At 36.4% G+C, this 18,849-nt stretch overlaps 1 protein-coding gene across 13 annotated transcripts in view; it reads left to right on the top strand.

Annotated features, from left to right (window-relative positions):
* DLG1 (discs, large homolog 1 (Drosophila)) overlaps positions 1-18,849 on the top strand; it is a 315,798-nt gene extending 296,949 nt beyond the window's left edge. For 8 of the 13 annotated variants that reach the window (XM_006869407.1, XM_006869406.1, XM_006869404.1 and 5 more), the window contains 3 exons: positions 1,178-1,287; positions 10,221-10,312; positions 16,907-17,013. In XM_006869407.1, the coding sequence (XP_006869469.1) occupies positions 1,178-1,287; positions 10,221-10,312; positions 16,907-17,013 (309 nt within the window). Of the gene's footprint in view, positions 1-1,177; positions 1,288-10,220; positions 10,313-16,906 lie in introns of all 13 variants that reach the window. The other 5 variants (XM_006869405.1, XM_006869400.1, XM_006869411.1 and 2 more) reach the window with 2 other exon arrangements.

The raw sequence follows: 18,849 nt of genomic DNA, 5'->3' as shown, positions 1-18,849 counted from the left end.
TGGCTCTTGTGGACTTAATTTCATTTTCTTCAGCTTCAGTTTGAATTTGCATATGAGCAATTGATGGTCTGTTCCACAGTCAGCCCCTGACCTTGTTTTGACTGATGACATGGAGCTTTTCCATTGTCTCTTTCTGCGGATGTAGTCAATTTGATTTCTATGTATTCTGTCTGGTGAGGTCTATGTGTATAGTCTCTTATGCTATCTAAAGAAGGTATTTGAAATGAACAAATCATTGATTTTGCAGACTTCTATCTTGCATTCTCCAGCATCATTTCTATCACCAAGGCCATATTTTCCAACTACTGATCTTTCCTCTTTGCTCCCAACCTTTGCATTCCAATCACCAGTAATGATCAATACATCTTGATTGCATGTATGATCAATTTCAGATTGAAGAATTTGGTAGAATTTTTATGTTTCATCCTCACTGACATTAGTGGTAGGTGCCTAAATTTGAATAATAGTGGTATTAACTGGACTTCCCTGTAGGCGCATGAATATTATCCTATTACAGACAGTGTCATACCTCATGATTGATCTGGGTATGTTCTTTTGGACAGTGAATGCAACACCATTCCTCTTCAATTTGTCATTCCCAGCATAGTAAACCATATGGTTGTCTGATTCAAAATGGCCAATACCAGTTCATTTCAGCTCACTAATGCCTAAGATATCAATGTTTATGCATTCCATTTCATTTTTGTCAACTTCGAGTTTTCCCAGATTCATACCTCGTACATTCCAGGTTACGATTTTCAATGGATGTGTACAGCTGTTCCTCTTCATTTTGAGTTGTATTCTATCAGCAAATGACCATGATGACGCTAATGGAGCAATTCTGTGATGATGCGAATGGAGCAATGCTGTATTTATTTGTTACCAAAATCTATTTTAAGAGATTACCGGCCTGTAAAATCTTGTCATAATGAAAATGTGTTTCATTCCTTTTTACGTACAACATTTGTTTAAGAATGATAAATTCATTATTCAGAATCATTATTCATTAATTTCATCTCATTTCCCCTCCTAATATCAGCCAACAGAAATGTGCACTTAAGGGAACAGGAATCCATACATGACGTAATACAGATTTTGTATCTATAAGAAATGTACCTTTGATAAAATTGAAAAGACTTGGTTTACATGTCTTTGTTCTTTCTTCTTTTTGTTTTAGGGCAAACACTGTATCCTTGATGTGTCTGGAAATGCCATAAAGAGATTGCAGATTGCACAGCTCTACCCAATCTCCATTTTTATTAAGCCCAAATCTGTGGAAAATATCATGTAAGTATAAATGGCTTAAGGCGTCAGCTCTAAGCACAAATCCAGTCTCTGTCACATACTAGTTTGGGTAATTTATTTACCCTCCCAGCGTCGCAGTTTCTTTATAAAACAGAATTTTAAATAAACTATCATCATATTATTTTAAAGTAGCCATCATTATTAATAGCATTAAATTACACAGTTACATGTATTTGAACTTGAAGTATAGCCCACATATGACTAGTGGCTACTGAACTGGACATTCCAGCCCTCCCATTGATACTGAGAGACTAGAAGAATGTCTAAAGGGACTTCAAAAGTTCATGGGAAATGAAATTAAAAGATAAAAAGTATCAACTTTGTTTCTCAGCATAAGTTCCATCAAGTTCGATATACTTTTTTAAGAAATGGTATCAGCAACATAATCCATCCCTAAAGAACTGAAGGTCCTGGGAATTTAACCATGTCATTACAGTCTTTTTTACATTATTAATGGGGGTAGGGGGTAGGGTGTCCTTTAAAGAGTTTTTAAGATTAAGAAGCAAAAAGGAAGTCAGGAGGAATCAAATCAAGACTGTAAGGTAGATGCCTAATGATTGCACATTGAAATTCTTGCAAAATTGCCCTGTTTGATTAGAGGAATGAGCAATATCATGGTGAAGTACTCTAGTGCAGCTTTCCCTGGGCATTTTTATGCTAAAACTTTTGCTACCTTTTTCAAAACACTCTCATGACAAGCAGTGTTACTGTTCTTTGGCCCTCCAGAAAGTCAACAAGAAATATGTTTTTAACATCCAAAAAACTGTTGCCATGGCCTTTTATTTTGACTGTGCTGATAATACCTCTTGTTACAATTCTCCCAAGAAATGCTTGCAGGATTTTGATCCCACTTATTTAAATTTTTCATTAAAAGCTCTGTTCTTGTCTGTAGCTGCTCTGGGTACAATAGTTTGGGCACTCACCATACAGAAAGTTTGTGTTAACTGTAATCTTTCTGTCAGAAATCATGTTTATGTGTTCTGCTGTTAATCTCCAGTTCTCTTCAGTTAGGACAACTAAAAGATGACCTTTTTTCATGATAATTGATGTAGGTAGTCTATTGGTGCAGACTTCATCTTCAACATCATCTTTTCCCTTCTTAAACAAGTTTGCCTATTAGTAAACTGATTTCTTTGGTGCATTGTCTCCATAAAATTTTCACAAAGCATCAGTAATTTCAATGTTTTTCCGCCTAAGTTTACCATAAATTTAATATTTGTTCTTGCTTGAATTTTAGCTGAATTCATGTTGTTGTGATAGGAACTCTTCAAACTGGTATCTTTCTTAGTGCCTCAAATATCCTGTTCAGAAATGTTATAACTAGTTAGTAAGTTTATTTTGGTAAAGTATTTTTAAGCCCATGCATATTTTTTTCATAATATTTATTTTCCATGAATTTCTGGAAGGCCCCTAGTCATCTTCAAGAGACATTTCATCAGAATAAAAAGTTCATCAAGTAGATATAATATTTATACATTTGTATGCAAATTTGGCAAAGAACAAAGCACCAGGAATTGATGGAATAAAAATTGAAGTCTTTCAAGAAAGTGAGGCAGCACTGGAGGAGACACTCACTCATCTCTGCCAAAAAATTTGGAAGACAACTGTCTGGCCGACTGATTGGAAGAGATGTGTATTTGTGTCCATTCCAAAGAGAGGTGACCCAATGGAATGCGGAAATCATTGGACAATTTCTTTGATATCCTTTGCGAGTAAAGTTTTACTAAAGGTAGTACAGAAACAGCTACAAGCATACATTGACAGAGAACTTCCAGAGGTTCAAGTCGGATTCAGAAAAGGCCGTGGAACAAGGGATATCATTGCTGATGTGTGATGGATCTTGGCTGAAAGCAGAGAATATCAGAAAGATGTTTACGTGTGCTTTATTGACTGTGCAAAGGCTTTTGATTGTGTGGATCATAACAAGCTATGAACAATGCAATGTATGAGTATTCTGGAACACTTAATTGTGCTCATGAGAAATCTGTACATGGACCAAGAGGCATTTGTTCAAACAGAACATGGGAACACTGAATGGTTTAAAATTAAGAAAGGTGTGCAATAGGTTGCATTCTTTCACCATACGTATTCAACCTGTATGCTGAGCAAATAATCCCAGAAGTTGGGTCATATAAAGAAAAACATGGCATCAGTGTTGGAGGAAGACTCATTAATAACCTGCGATATGCAGATGATACAACCTTGCTTGCTGAAAGTGAAGAGGACTTAAAATATTTACTGATGAAGATCAAAGAGCACAGCCTTTGGTATGGATTACATCTCAATGTCAAGAAAACAAAAATCCTCACCACTGGACCAATAAGCAACATTTTTATCAATAGAGAAAAGATTGAAGTTGTCAAGGACTTCATTCTTCTTGGATCAAGTATCAACACTCATGGAAGCAGCAGTCAAGAAATCAAATGATGTATTGCATTTAGCAAATCTGCTGCACAAGACATTTTTAAAGTGTTGAAGATCAAAGACGTCAGCTTGAAGACTAAGGTGTGCCTGACCCAGTCCATGGTATTTTCAATAACCTCATATGCATACGAAAGCTGGACAGTGAATAAGGAAGACCGTAGATGATTTTATGCATTTGAGTTATGTTGTTGGAGGAGAATACTGAAAGTGCCATTGGCTGCCAAAAGAACAAATAGATCTGCGTTGGAAGAGGTGCAGCCAGAGTGCTCCTTGGTAGCCAGGATGTCCAAACTTCGTCTCTCATACTTCGGCTTATTGTCAGGAGGGACCAGTCGCTGGAGAAGATTATCATTTTTGGTAGAGTGGAGGGTCAGAGAAAAAGAGGAAGTCCCCCAGTGAGATTGATTGGTAAAGTGGCAGCATCGATGGACTGAAGCATGGCAACAATGGTGAGGTTGGCCCAGGATTGTGCAGTGTTTCGTTCTGTTGTTCATAAGGTTACTATGAGTTGGTACTGACTCGATGGCACCTAACAACAACAACAGTTACACTTAAGATATATCTGGAAGTATAGTGCTGTCTCTGATATATAAGAAAGACTAGTTAATACCACTATTGCTCAAATTTACACATCAACTCTTAAAGACAGTGATGATGAAATTGAAGAATTCTACCAATTTCTACCAGTTTCTTCAATTTGATCAAACATCCAGTCAAGATGTGTTGCTAATTACTGATGATTAGAATGCAAAAGTTGGAAATAAAGAATCAATAATTGGAAAATACAACCCTGCTATTTGAAACTATGCTGATAATGACATGATAGAATTTTGCCAGACCAATGACTTATTCATACTTGTTTTAAACAGTATAAAAGATGTATGTATACAGTGACTTCACCAGATGGAATACACAGAAATCAAACACTACACTGCGGGAAGAGATGGTAGAAAAGCTCAGTATCATCAGTCAAAACAAGACCAGGGCAGATTGTGGAACAGACAATCTGTTGCTTCTATGTAAGTTCAAGCTGAAGCTGAAGAAAATTAGAAGTCCACGAGAGCCAAATAGTACCCTGAACGTATCTCATGTGAATTTAATTATCAGTTTAAGAACCGATATGCTGCATTAAGTTCTAATAACCAAAGACAAGAAGAGCTGTAGGTTGATATATAGAACATCATACAGGAATAAAACAATAGATCTTTTAGAAGACAAGAAAGACGGAAAAGACCAAAATGGATGTCAGAAGAGATCTTAAAACTTGGCTTTTGACACCCTCTACTGTACTAGTGATGAAGGACTTACAGAGGTCTCCCCAGAAACCGTCACTCTGCATCTACCTTCTTTTGCTGCAGTCTCCCTGGGTACAGAAGAACCTGCCGGAGGTGCCAAGAAAAATATTGACCTCCTGCTAAAGGCTGTGGGAGACACCATTATTATGAAAACAAAGAAGTGTGCTGTAGAGAGAACCTGAACCATCCAAGGACTCACTGACTTCATCAAAAAGGTCCTTAAACTTGTAGCCTTGAAATTGTTGTTTATTTAAGTGAACCAGTTCTTTGCTCCTTCCCCAGACCAGGAAGTTGGAACTCTCTGTGAGTGCTTTGGCAGTGATGGTAAACTGGTCCTTGTTGCTGTTGTTAAGTGCCGTCGAGTCGATTCTGACCCATAGTGACCCTGTATTGGGTTTCTGAGGAGCCACTGGTGAGCTTGAACTGCTGACCTTGCAGTTCATACGGCTTTGCAGTCTGGCGCATTAACCCACAGTGCCACACCAGGACTCAAAGGGTCAGATAAAACTCGCTTGGGCCTCAAACCCCTGATTGGGCTGGTGTTCTTATCTTGTCAAGATTTATTCAAGTTCAAGAGTGTGACCCTACCCAGAGAGGCAGTGACGCCAGAGATGGAGACAGAGATGATGACGTGGACAGATGGAGCAGCTGGGGACGCTGGCTGTGCGCTGACCGGGGGCGGGAGGCTGTGTGGTGTATCCTTTGGTTATTTTGGTGAAGCGTGGAGTGGATTGTGATCATTGCAATGAAACGAAATATGATAGGATGAATGTAAAATGATGTTCTCCCAAGTAAACCCACATAATTCACAATAAAAACTTTAAAAAAAAAAGATTTATTCAAGTTCTTGTGAAGGGACCGCTAGAGCTAAAGCCAACATTACTGCAAATCCCAGGCTTGGGATGAACCACAAAGAAAAACAACTTAAAACATAAATTAATCTTCACAAAAGGAAAAGTTCTGAAAAGCTTTGGTGCTTATGGCAAGAGATTTTTTTTTTTAATGAGAATTTTACAATTTGTGATCCTTGTTATTTTATCATTATTATTATTATTAATAGTTTGGATGAAAGTTTACAGACCACAGTAGTTTTTCATTCAACAGTTTACATACATTTTCTTTAGTGACATTGTTTGCAGTACCCTCAATGTAGTAATAGCATTCTTTCATCGTCCTCCCTGGGTTCTTGTTACCATTTGGAACAAGAGAGAAACTCTTAACATCCTCACTTCTAAAGAGCATTCTGACTGTACTTCTCCCAAGATTCGTGTATTCTTCTGAAAGTCTGTGGTACTTTTAACATTCTTTGCCAACACCATATGTCAAATGCATTTCAGTTCTTCTAAGTTCTTCCTTAGTTACTCTGATTTTCATATGCATATGAAGTGATTGCAAATACCATGGTGCAGGTCAGGCCTGAGTTGAGTTGAGTTTAGCCCTCAAAATGATAACTTTGCTTTTGAATTCTGTTGCAGCAGATTTGTCTAATGCAGTATGGTGTTTTAATTTCTTGATTGCTGTTTCCATGAGCATTGATTGTAGATCCAAGCAAAAGGAAGGCTCTAGCAACTTCAGTCTTTTCTCTGTTTATCATGATGTTATTTATTGGTCCATTTGTGAAGATTTTTGTTTTCTTTACATTAAAGTACAATACATACTGAAGTCTTTGAATTTCATCAGTAATTATTTCAGGTCCTCTTCACTTTCAGCAAGGTTGTGTCATCTACATATCGCAGATTGTTGATGAGTCTTCTTCCAGTCCAGATATCACATTCTTCTTATAATCCAGTTTCTCAGATAATTTGCTCAGCATACAGATTGAATAAGTATGGTATAGGATACAACCCTGGAGCACACCTTTTCTGATTTTAAACCATTCCAAATCCCCATTTTCTGTTCAGATGACTGTCTCTTGGTATATGTACAGGTTCATCATGAGAACAATGAAGTGTTCTGGAATACCCATTCTTCCCAATGTTATCATAGTTAGTTATGTTTTACACAGTCGAATACCTTTGCATAGTCAATAAAGCACAAGTAAATTTCTTTCTGATACTCTCTTCCAGCCAAGATCCGTCAGACATCAGCAGTGTATCCCTAGTTCAGTGTCCTCTTCTGAATCCAGCTTGAATTTCTAGCAGCTCCCTGTCAGTGTACTGCTACAAATGCTTTTTAATTATCTTCAGAATTTTGCTTGCATATGATATTAATGATATTATTGTTCATTGATTTACTCATTTCATTGGGTCCCCTTTCTTTGGAGTGAGTGGACACAAATACGGATTTCTTTCAATAAGTTGACCAGGTAGCCATCTTCCAAATTTGGCTTAGACAAGTGAGTGCCTTCATCATTCTATTACTTTGTTGAAACATTTCAATTTGTATTCTATCAGTCCTGGAGCCTTTTCTTTCACCCATGCCTTCAACACAGCTTGAACTTTACCTTCACCATTGGTTCTTTATCCTATGGTACCTCTTGAAATGACTGAACCTCAATCACTTATTTTTGGTACAGTGATTGTGTATTCTTACATCTGTTTTGGATACTTTCTGCATCATTCAGTATTTTACCCATGAATCCTTCAATATTGCCTCCCAAGGCTTGAGCTTTTTCTTCATTTCGTTTGGCTTAAGAAATGCTGAGCTTGTTCTTCCTTTTGTTTTCTAACTAAGCCTATGTACATTTATTAAATTACTTACCTTCATCTTCTTAAGGTCCTCTTTGAAAATTTTTCAGCTGTTTTACTTCATCATTTCTTCTTGTCACTTTAGCTTCTCTACTTTTAAGAACAAGTTTCAGAGTCTCTTGTGATATCCATTTGTTCTTTTCTTTCTCTTTAATGACCTTTTACTTTCTTCATGTATGATGATCTTGATGTCATCTCACAACTCTTCTGGTCTTCAATCATTAGTGTCTAATGCACCAAATTCGTTCTTGAGATGGTCTCAAAATTCTTAATATACTAAAGGTCATATTTTGGCTCTCATGGACTTGGTGTCATTTTCTTCAGCTTCAACCTGAATTTGCATATAAGCAATTGATGGTCTGTTCCACAGTCAGCCTGTGGCTTTGTTTTGGATGATGTTATTGAGCTTTTCCACCATCTCTTCCCACAGATACAGTTATTTTGATTCCTGTATATTCCATCTGTTAAGGTTCACGTGTGTACTCACAGTTTGTGTTGTTGAAAAATGGTATTTGCATTGAATAAGTAGTTGTTCTGGCAAAATGCTATCATGTGATCTCCAGCATCATTTCTATCACCAAGACCGTATTTTCTAACTACTGATTCTTCCTGTTTGTTTCTAACTTTCACATTCTGATCATCAGTAATTATCATTCAATCTTGGTTGTATATTTGATCAATTTAAGACTGAAGAAGTTGGTAGAATTCTTCATACTGGATTTAGTGGTTGGTGCATAAATTTGAATAATAGTGGTATTAAATGGCCTTCTTTGTAGGCATATAGATAGTATCTTATCACGTAGACAGCATTGTATTTCAAGATGGATCTTGATATGCTCATTTTGACAATGAATGCAATACCATTCCTCTTTAGTTTGTCATTCCCAGCATACTAACCATATGATTTATGATTGTACGATTTGAAATGGCCAATACTAATCCACTTCAGCTCACTAATGTCTAAGATATCGATCTTTATGAGGTCTATTTCATTTTTTTACAACTTCCATTTTCCTAGAATTGTACTTAATACATTCCACATTCTGATTATTAATGGATGTGTGCAGCTATTTCTTGTCATTTTGAGTTGTTCCCCATCAGCAAATGAAGGTCCTGAAATCTTTGCTCCCTTCACATCATTAAAGACAACTCTTCTTTGAGGAGGCAGCTCTTCCTCGGTCTTACTTTTGAGTGTCTTCTAACCTGAGGGGCTCATCTTTCAGCACTATATCAGACAGTGTTCCACTACTGTTCATAAGGTTTTCAGTGACTAACCCATTCAGAAGTGTTCCTCCTCTCCTCCTTCCTTGTCTGTTGTAGTCTGGAAGATCCCTGAAACCTGTCCACCATGTATGCCCCTGCTGGTATTTGAAATACCAGTGGCATAGCTTCCAGAAACACAAAGGTCATAACGGTACAACAGACTAAAAAGACGAGTGGTGGATGTGAGCACTCAGACAGACCCCCAATATTCTTGACCTAGCTCTCTTCAATTGAGAGCTTTCTGGAAGAAAGGAGCCTCCAGCCTCTTAGCCATACTCACCTAATACCTAGCCTCTGCACCACAAAGCTGGTGGGAATGAGAAATAGTGGCAATCTGCCCCACTTGTGATTAGGAGCTATAAGGAGTGGGGGGGCCCTTGTCTTCTTGATGACATCACCTAGAATGGAGCTTCTATTCAGCCCAGCTGACAGGCAGTGGAGTGAGTGGGTTGTGGTTCAAGTGCCACAGTTTTCCTGTTCTTACCAAGAGTTAGTAGATGTTCTTGAGTAAATGTATTTTCTTTTGCTGTGTACCCTTAAGATGTTTCTGGAGACTTTTAAGTGGAACACCACTATAAGAGTTTTATACATTACCATTCTGGAAGTGGATCTCAAGAATACTTTTTATAACCTCCATTATAGCAATTCAGTCTCAGCCTAACTGCTATCATTGAACAGGCAGAGCTAGAGAAACTCTAAAATACCACTTAATATGAAACTTTGAGCTTTACACTAAGAAAGGGTTTGGGTAAAATATTTACCAGCCCTAATTATGCTTTGCTGAGACTATGGAGTCCTGATATGGTGTGGTTGGATAATCGCTGAACCACAAGGTCAGCAGTTCTAACCCACCAACCGCTCCTCAGAAACCCTATACAGGGTAGCTGTGAGTTAGGACTGAGTCGACTACACTGAACAACAATTATGCTTTTCTGAGACTATTGTTTGAATTATATTCTTTGAGGAAAACATTATGGTGTGTTGATACTTAATATTTACTTCTGTATTACTTCTGTATGTATGTCAGGTTATATTCTAATGTATATTTACTTGTGAGTCTCAGAAACTGTGAAAGTGAGTGCGATTATTGCCCATTTCATAAGTAAACTAAAGTTAAGTAATTTGTCTAGGGTCTCCAACAGCTAGTAACTAATGAAGTTAGAATTCAAGCATGTTTTATGTGTCTTCTGTCATCATCTTTTGATTATAATGTACTAATTGCCAATTTCTAAATTTATTTGAATAGGGAAATGAATAAGCGTCTTACAGAAGAACAAGCCAGAAAGACATTTGAGAGAGCCATGAAACTGGAACAAGAGTTTACTGAACATTTCACAGGTTGGCATCATGTGCAATGGTACCCTTTATGATAGGGTTTTGCTTTGAATCCACACACTAACTTACTGAAGTAGATTTTGGACTGTTTACCAGTCGTAACTAGAGGATCAGAGAAAGGGAGGTAGACCCCCAGCGAGGCTCAAGCAAGGCAACAATTGTGAGGTTGGCGCAGAACCAGGCAATGTTTCATTCTGTTATGCATAGGGTCACGATGAGTCAGTTCCGACTCGCTGGCACCTAACAATAACAATAACTAGTACTAGCATTTTTAGAATAAAATCGTAAGGTCCATAGTTTTGAATCATGTAGGAAATTTGTCTAGTCTAGGCAGTGATGATAGGGATTTTTTTTTAATTTTGTTGTTTTATAAGATATTGAATAAGACATATGTGACCAAAGAAAAAGTGGATTCAGACTTGATATCTTTTATGATACTATGAATTTTCCTTTATTCTTTTTACGTATTGACCCATTTAAAGCTTTATTTGTTTAAAAAGAAAAGCATATGCTGCAGTTCACAGTTTTCTATCATTTATTTTGCTCTCCAAGTTATTCCTTAAGTATCTTTAGACAGATTTTTGTTGCTATTGTTTGTTTGAAATAATAACAAACCTGTATTTGGAGTTCATGTTGAGTACCTGTAGGAGTCCTGGTGTGACGCTGTGCATTAACGCACTGGACTGCAAAGTCAGTTTGAGCTGCAAGGTTGGTGATCTGAACTCACCAGCTGCTCCACAGAAACCCTATACAGGGTTGCTATGGGTCAGAACCGACTCGACAGCACTTAGCCAACAAGGTGTCATGGAAGGAGCCCTGGTTGTACCGTGGTTAAGTGCTTAAATAACTAACCAAAATGTTGTGATTTGACCTCACCAGCCTCTCCACAAGAAAAAAATGAGGCAATCTGCTTCCATAAAAGTTTGCAACCCTGAAAATTTTATGGAACATGGATTTTGTGTTCTGCTCTGTCCTGTATAGGGGCCACTATGAGACAAAATTGATTCAACAACTATGAATTTAATGTCATGGTTATAAACTATATACTTTCTGTGTTCCTTTTTATTTTAACATTAATTTCAGACTGAAAAGTACAAAATTAATACAAAGAATTCTCATGTACTCTTGTTCCAGATTTCCCAAATATGAAATTTTATCACTGTTTATAATTTTTTTTTACACATAGTTGACCCTTTGCCTCTAAGTATTATAAAAAATAATGGAAAAAAAAAAAAAAGGCAGAGGGACATTCTCTTACATTATCATAACACAGTTGTTGAAATCTGGAAATTTAGCATTGTGACATTAATGAGGGTAAGACAAAAAGTATTGATCCTAGGGTTCTAGATCATACATGCACAGGTTTATTTTAAACATAGCATGTATAAACATGCCTCTGTGGTCAGTGGATGGCTACGCACAAGTTCTCTCAGTAATATACCTATCCTGGCCTCTTGTTAGAGAGTGACTTTCCAAAAATTACCAGATAAAACAGTGGCTTTCAAGGAGCTCTGCTGAACCAGTTAAATTCAAGACAAGTCAGTTCAGAAGTTTATGGTGGTCATGTTTTAGGATTCCCAAAGGGTCATCTTGATAGATTTTTCAGAGGATAAAGGATAGTCACAGGGAGGGCTGTTAGAAAGAAGTTTAAGAAAATGGAAAACTGCATTGGTGAGGAAAAGGCCAAGAATATTGAACCAAGGAATTTTTTTCCATCACATCACTACACCTAATCAATCTTTGAGGCAGTCCTATGAAAATTTCATTGAGAAACCTTACTCCATTCAGCCTACGGCTCTGATCAACACAATTTGACTCCCTCAAGGGTGCCGATACTGCCATTTTGATGTGTTATAAGTCAAAGAATGAAAAATTTCTAGGGAATGGGTTAGAGATGTGGAAAAACACTGCCTACAGAAAAATTTCTATGACTTTGTGGAGCCCTGATAGTGGCACTGTAGGATAAGCGTAGAACTATTAACCACATAGTTGGCAGTTCAAACACAACAGCCACTAGTTGGAAACCCTATACAGTGTTGCTATGAGTCAGAACTGATTTGACGTCACTTAATAGTAACAGAGACTTAGTAGCAATACCTTTTGATTTACCCTTATTATCTAACTACAGATTTTCTTCAGTTGCCAATTAAACCATTAATGTCTTCACAACAAAAGAAGGAGAAAAAAAAAAAAGGCTTTCTTACTTCAGCATCCAATCCAGGATCACTTGATGCATTAAGTTGCCATGTCTTTAGACTGCTTAAATCTGAGAAAATTCTTCAGAGTTTCTTTGTTATTCATAACCTTAGCATTGTTTAAACATAAAAGCCAGCTATTTCATAGAAAGCTCCTACCTCAATTTAAAATTTTCTATTTTAAATTAGATTTAGGTTATGCACTTTTGTCAGGAATGTCAAAGAAGTATGTTATGTCATCTTTGCATCATGCAAGGAGATCCATGATAATCAGTTTGTGCCATCCCTGGAGATGTTAATTTTGATACTTGGTTAAAGGTGATCAGCTTTATGCTTTACCAGTTCTCTCCTAAGGAGAATTCTATTTTACTAACCATCCCATTAATGAATTCACAAAATAAGCAGTATTCCTGAGTAACTCCTCCTAAAATAAGCTATTGTATGCAATTGACAGTTTTAACATGAAATACAATGAGATTCTATTCTGTCCTGTTGGAGCATATTTAAGATGCCAAACTGGTAAACCCAAATGTTTTGTTAAATTAACTGTTTTCAGGAACATAAAGCATATCTCTGAATGTAGCTCAGAATGGGAACTCTCAGAATCGATATTATTAAATAGCATGTCATTTATAATTTTAATTACTCATTTTTAGCTTACATACCTTGTAAGCCTCCTAACACATCCATCATTTTATATACCATGCATCATTACAGTCCCCAAGTGGATAGTTTTCTTTGAAGTCTCCATTTGATATTCTGTGCTAGGTTTGTTTTGGTTTGGTTTTTTTTTAATGTTTTATTGTGAATTATATGATAGTTTACTTGGGAGAACATTAGTTTTACATTATGCATGGAAATCTACATCTGTAATGTTAAGAAATGGAATGCATAAACATCGGTATCTTAGGCATTAGTGAGTTGAAATGAACTGCTATTGGCCGTTTTGAATCTGACAACCACATGGTTTACTATGCCAGGAATAACAAATTGAAGAGAAATGGTGGTGCATTCATCATCAAAAGGAACATATCCAGATCAGTCATGAGGTGGTACAGTGCTGTCTGTGATAGGATAATATCCATGCGCCTACAGGGAAGTCCAGTTAATACCACTATTATTCAGATTTACGCACCAACCACTGAAGCCAGTGAGGATGAAATAGAAGAATTCTACCAACTTCTTCAGTCTGAAGTTGATCATTACTGGTGTATTGGAATGCAAAGGTTGGGAGCAAAGAGGAAGGATCCGTAGTTGGAAAATGTGGCCTTGTTGATGGAAATGATGCTGGAGAATGCATGATAGAATTCTGCAAAACCAATGATTTGTTCATTTCAAATACCTTCTTTAGACAGCATAAGAGACGACTATACACATGGACCTCGCCAGGTGAAATACATAGATATCAAATTGACTACATCTGCAGAAAGAGACTATGGAAAAGCTCCATATCAACAGTGAAAACAAGGCCAGGGACAGACTGGAACTGACCATCAATTACTTATATGCAAATTCAAACTGAAGCTGAAGAAAATGAAAACAAGTCCACGAGAGCCAAAATATGACATTGACTATATCCCACTTGAATTTAGAGATCATCTGAAGAACAGATTTGATACATTAAACACTAAAGACCAGAAAAATTGTGGGATGACATCAAGAACATCATACATGAAGAAAGCAAAAAGTCATTGAGGTGACAAGAAAGAAGGAAAAGGTCAAAATGGATGTCAGAAGAAACACTGATACTTGTTCTCCAGCATAGAGATGCTAAAGCAAATGGAAGAAATGAGGAGATTCAAGACCTGAACAGAAAATTTCAAAGATCAGCTCGAGAAGATAAAGCCAAATATTACAGCATAATAAGCAAAGATCTGGAATCAAAAAACCAAAAAGAAAGAACATGCTCAGCATTTCTCAAGCTGGGGGAACTAAAAAAAAAATTCAAGCCTCGACTTGTTATTGAAAGATTCTCTGGGCAAATTATTGAATGATGCAGAAAGCATCAAGAGAAGATGGAAGGAATCAACAGAGTCACTGTACCAAAAGGAAATGGTTAATGTTCAACCATTTCAAGAAGTAGCATATGATCAAGAGCCAATGATACTGAAGGAGGAAGTCCAAGGTGCATTAAAGGAATTGGCAAAGAACAAGGCATCAGGAATTGATGGAATAAAAATTGAAATCTTTCAGGAAAGTGAGGCGGCACAGGAGGCACTCATCTCTGCCAAGAAATTTGGAAGACAACTATCTGGCCAACTGATTGGAAGAGATCCATATTTGTGCCCATTCCAAAGAGAAGTGACCCAACAGAATGCGGAAATCATAGAACAATCTCTTTGATATCCCATACAAATAAAGTTTTACTAAAGGTAATACAGAAACGGCTAAAATCATGCATTGACAGAGAATTTCCAGAGGTTCAAGCCAGATTCAGAAGAGTCCATGGAACAAGGGATATCATTGCTGATGTCCGGTAGATCTTGGCTGAAAGTAGAGAATATCAGAAAGATGTTTATCTGTGCTTTATTGACTATGCAGAGGCTTTCGATTGTGTGGATCATGATAAGCTATGGACAACATTGCGAAGTATGAGTATTTCAGAACACTTAATTGTGCTCATGAGGAATCTGTACCTGGACCAAGAGGCATTTGTTCAAACAGAACATGGGAACACTGAATGGTTTAAAATTAAGAAAGGTGTGTGACACGGTTGTATTCTTTCACCATACTTATTCAACCTGTATGCAGAGCAAATAATCCCAGAAGCTGGCTTATATGAAGAAAAACATGGCATCAGTGTTGGAGGAAGACTCATTAACAACCTGCGATATGCAGAGGATACAACCTTGCTTGCTGAAAGTGAAGAGGACTTAAAATATTTACTGATGAAGATCAAAGAGCACAGCCTTTGGTAAGGATTACATCTCAATGTAAAGAAAACAAAAATCTTCACCACTGGACCAATAAGCAACATTTTTATCAACAGAGAAAAGATTGAAGTTGTCAAGGACTTCATTCTTCTTGGATCAAGTATCAACACTCATGGAAGCAGCAGTCAAGATATCAAATGATGTATTGCATTTAGCAAATCTGCTGCACAAGACGTTTTTAAAGTGTTGAAGAGCAAAGATGTCAGCTTGAGGACTAAGGTGCGCCTGACCCAATCCATGGTATTTTCAGTAACCTCATGTGCATGTAAAAGCTGGACAGTGAATAAGGAAGACTGTAGAAGAATTGATGCTTTTTTGTTAATGTTGTTGGAGGAGAATATTGAAGGTGCCATGGGTTGCTAAAAGAAGCAGTAGATCCGTTTTTGAAGCAGCCAAGAGTGCTCATTAGAGGCCAAGATGGCCAAACTTCGTGTCTCATACTTTGAAGTCATATTGTCAGGAGAGACCAGTCTCTGGAGGAGGATATCATGTTTGGTAAGATGGGAGGGTCAGAGGAAGACCACCCCAACGAGATGGATTGGCCATGTGGCAGCATCGATGGACTCAAGCGTGGCAACAGTAGTGAGATTGGCCCAGGGTCAGGCAGTGTTTCATTCTGCTGTGCATAAGGTCGCTATGGGTCGTTACCGACTCAATGGCACCTAACAACAACAATAACAAATGTTCTTCCAAAATAACTTATATTTTGTTTATGATTTTAGTTTATTCTTGACTTTTTTTATTTATGTGTAAACATTTTCATTTTTCTTTTTAAAACTTTGATTCATGCTTTGTGCTACTTGGTGAAACTTCAAGAGTTTTTGGGGTAATTTTGTTTTCATTAACTGATCCTCACTATGTCATATCCTCACTCAGACTCCATTTATCACCAAAGAATTGCAAATATTATTTTTATTCACACATTTCAAGCAGAAAATAAACCACCCAACATTAATTTTAGTAGTTTATAACCACTAAAACACTAGGTGATGTATCTTAATTCAACTCTAGACTGCAGCAACTGACAGTTACTAATATACTGTAGGAAAGTAGCATCATATAATCTTTAATAAACTGTCTTTCCCTAAAATCCTATCCCCAAAAGTGAAATAAAACAAAAATGTAACCATAATCTGTACCCATTTTCTTTTTTTTTCAACATATACTTAATTAGAAATTGAAATGTCATCAAAATATTATTACATACTCAGATGTTAGCAAAATGAAAAATAATACAACAAAGTAAAATCACTTCAATTTCAGTTTATCAATTTTAAAAACAAAATTTTTTGTGTTGTACAAATAGGAAAATTAATGAAACAGGTAGTTTTTACTAAGTAAATAATATATAAATGTTGACTCTCCCCTGATGAGTAATTTCCCAAGATTTAGTTTCTACTACTTCACTAGTTAAGTGTAATGGTAAAAATAGACCATGGAAGTTTCTGATTTTCTTTCTGTCATTACAGCTATTGTACAGGGAGACACTCTGGAAGACATTTACAACCAAGTAAAGCAGATCATAGAAGAACAATCTGGCCCTTACATCTGGGTTCCAGCAAAAGAAAAGTTATGAGGACTGTTGTTTCTTTGTTTCTCTTTTACACAGTTTCATTTCCTTTATTTGACATTTCTTTGCCTTTTCCTTCTGGTGTTTGTCTTTAATTCTTTTTTTCTATGTTGAATTATATCCCACTCATCATGGTCTACAATTGCACTTATATTTGACATGTAATGTTTCCTTCAGGTTCCATCATCTGTGTTATTTTATGTCATGATTAGTTTGTAGCCATTTTTCAGAACTGAAGATGGAATGGCTTAACTAGCTATTAAGGGTTTAGAGAGATGGACAATTGTGGTAAAATTCCTTAATGTTTAAGGGAAAGTAACTTTAAAGAGATTTTCAGAAAAGCTTTATATACATTCTTTTCAGATTTCAATACAAATGAGAGAACAGTGGTCTTAATCAGTAATTTAATAAACCTTGAGCAACTATGCACGTTTAACTTTTTAATAGCATGGTTTGGCCAATGTGGTAGCTCTCAACTCCTTTTCTGAATTGACTTCTGCTATCAAAGCAAATATTTCATTAAGACAAATAAGGAAAATAATGTTTTTTAATTTCAAATTTAATGTCTCAATTAACATTCACAAAGGTAATTCATTATTTCATAAGTGTTGTTCTTAAAGTCTTTTGTTGTTTGAGGGTTTTTATCCAATACATTTGTTAGGAATAACAACATTCAAGTGATTTTAATCTACTTGTGCAGCCCTCTAGTGTCTTATGAAAGTTGTTTGTAGAGAAATGATCATTGTATTTTCTGAACTGAGGCCATGTTAGGTGCTAGGGGCGTTCACCTTTTACAGAGAAGGTGAGAAAATGTAATAAATTTAGACAAAACAGACATTACATTGGTGATGTAGTGGTCATTGTGGCAATGGAGGAGGAGTCCAATGCAGAGCCTAAAAATTTAAATGTATTCTTAGGGTTCAGATTTTAATGAATATATTACCCACAGTAACTGCCTATTTTGTTATAATAAAATATATATATATAAATATATATAAAACTTTCTTTAACTAAACTGTAACTATGGGAATTATTTTCTTTACATAGTTGCACACACACACACATATATATATATATTTAAAATATATTTTTCTTTTGCCACCTACTCCTAACTTTTTGTTTTGTTTTGTTTATAAATTAATTAGAGTTTATCTTCCTTAATCATGTGAACTGAAAATTGGGGTATGGTGGTTGTGGGGAGAAGCCTTTGGGGGGAAATTAGATTACAAGTAAAAGTATGGGCATGTTCTCCTCTTTTCTATAAAAGTTTTTAAATGGTTCCTGTTTTTTGTTGTTGTTGTTGTTGGTCTTGTTTTTGGGGTTTGGCTTTGGTCCTCTGCCTTTCCTTCCAGCTCTCCTCCCTTCATTAATAGAAAAACAGGAAAAGCTCCATTCACATGTGTGTTTTCCCCTCTGATTGTACACCTTTCATCTCACATAGCTGCTCTGCACTAGAGTTGCACATATCTTGGTGCTGAGTAATTATATAAAATTATAGTGAAAGGTAGAAATGATTTCAGAAATCATTTTCTCTGGTACTTTACATTAATAATATTGTTTGGCTTCCCATTGATTTTTGGAGTTCTTTTATCAAATATGTGTTTTTGACAACCTCCTCATATAATGTTTCTTAAATGAGCACTGGTTTGTGAAGAATTATCAACAATTATCCATTCCATTTATGAGAAAGAGGAGAACAGCTAATAAACTTTATTGTAAAATTTATATGTTGAGTGTGTCTTGATTCTGAAATAAAAAATCATTTTATAAACTCACATTTCCTTGGAACAGTTCAGTATATCATGTAATTTATCATCTGAATTCAAGATCCATTAGGCAACA

The sequence above is a fragment of the Chrysochloris asiatica genome, unplaced genomic scaffold (genome assembly GCF_000296735.1).
Source record: "Chrysochloris asiatica unplaced genomic scaffold, ChrAsi1.0 scaffold00130, whole genome shotgun sequence".
In the NCBI taxonomy this organism is placed as follows: domain Eukaryota; kingdom Metazoa; phylum Chordata; class Mammalia; order Afrosoricida; family Chrysochloridae; genus Chrysochloris; species Chrysochloris asiatica.
Note: the sequence above shows the minus strand (reverse complement) of the source record. Positions and strands in the feature narration are given on the sequence as shown.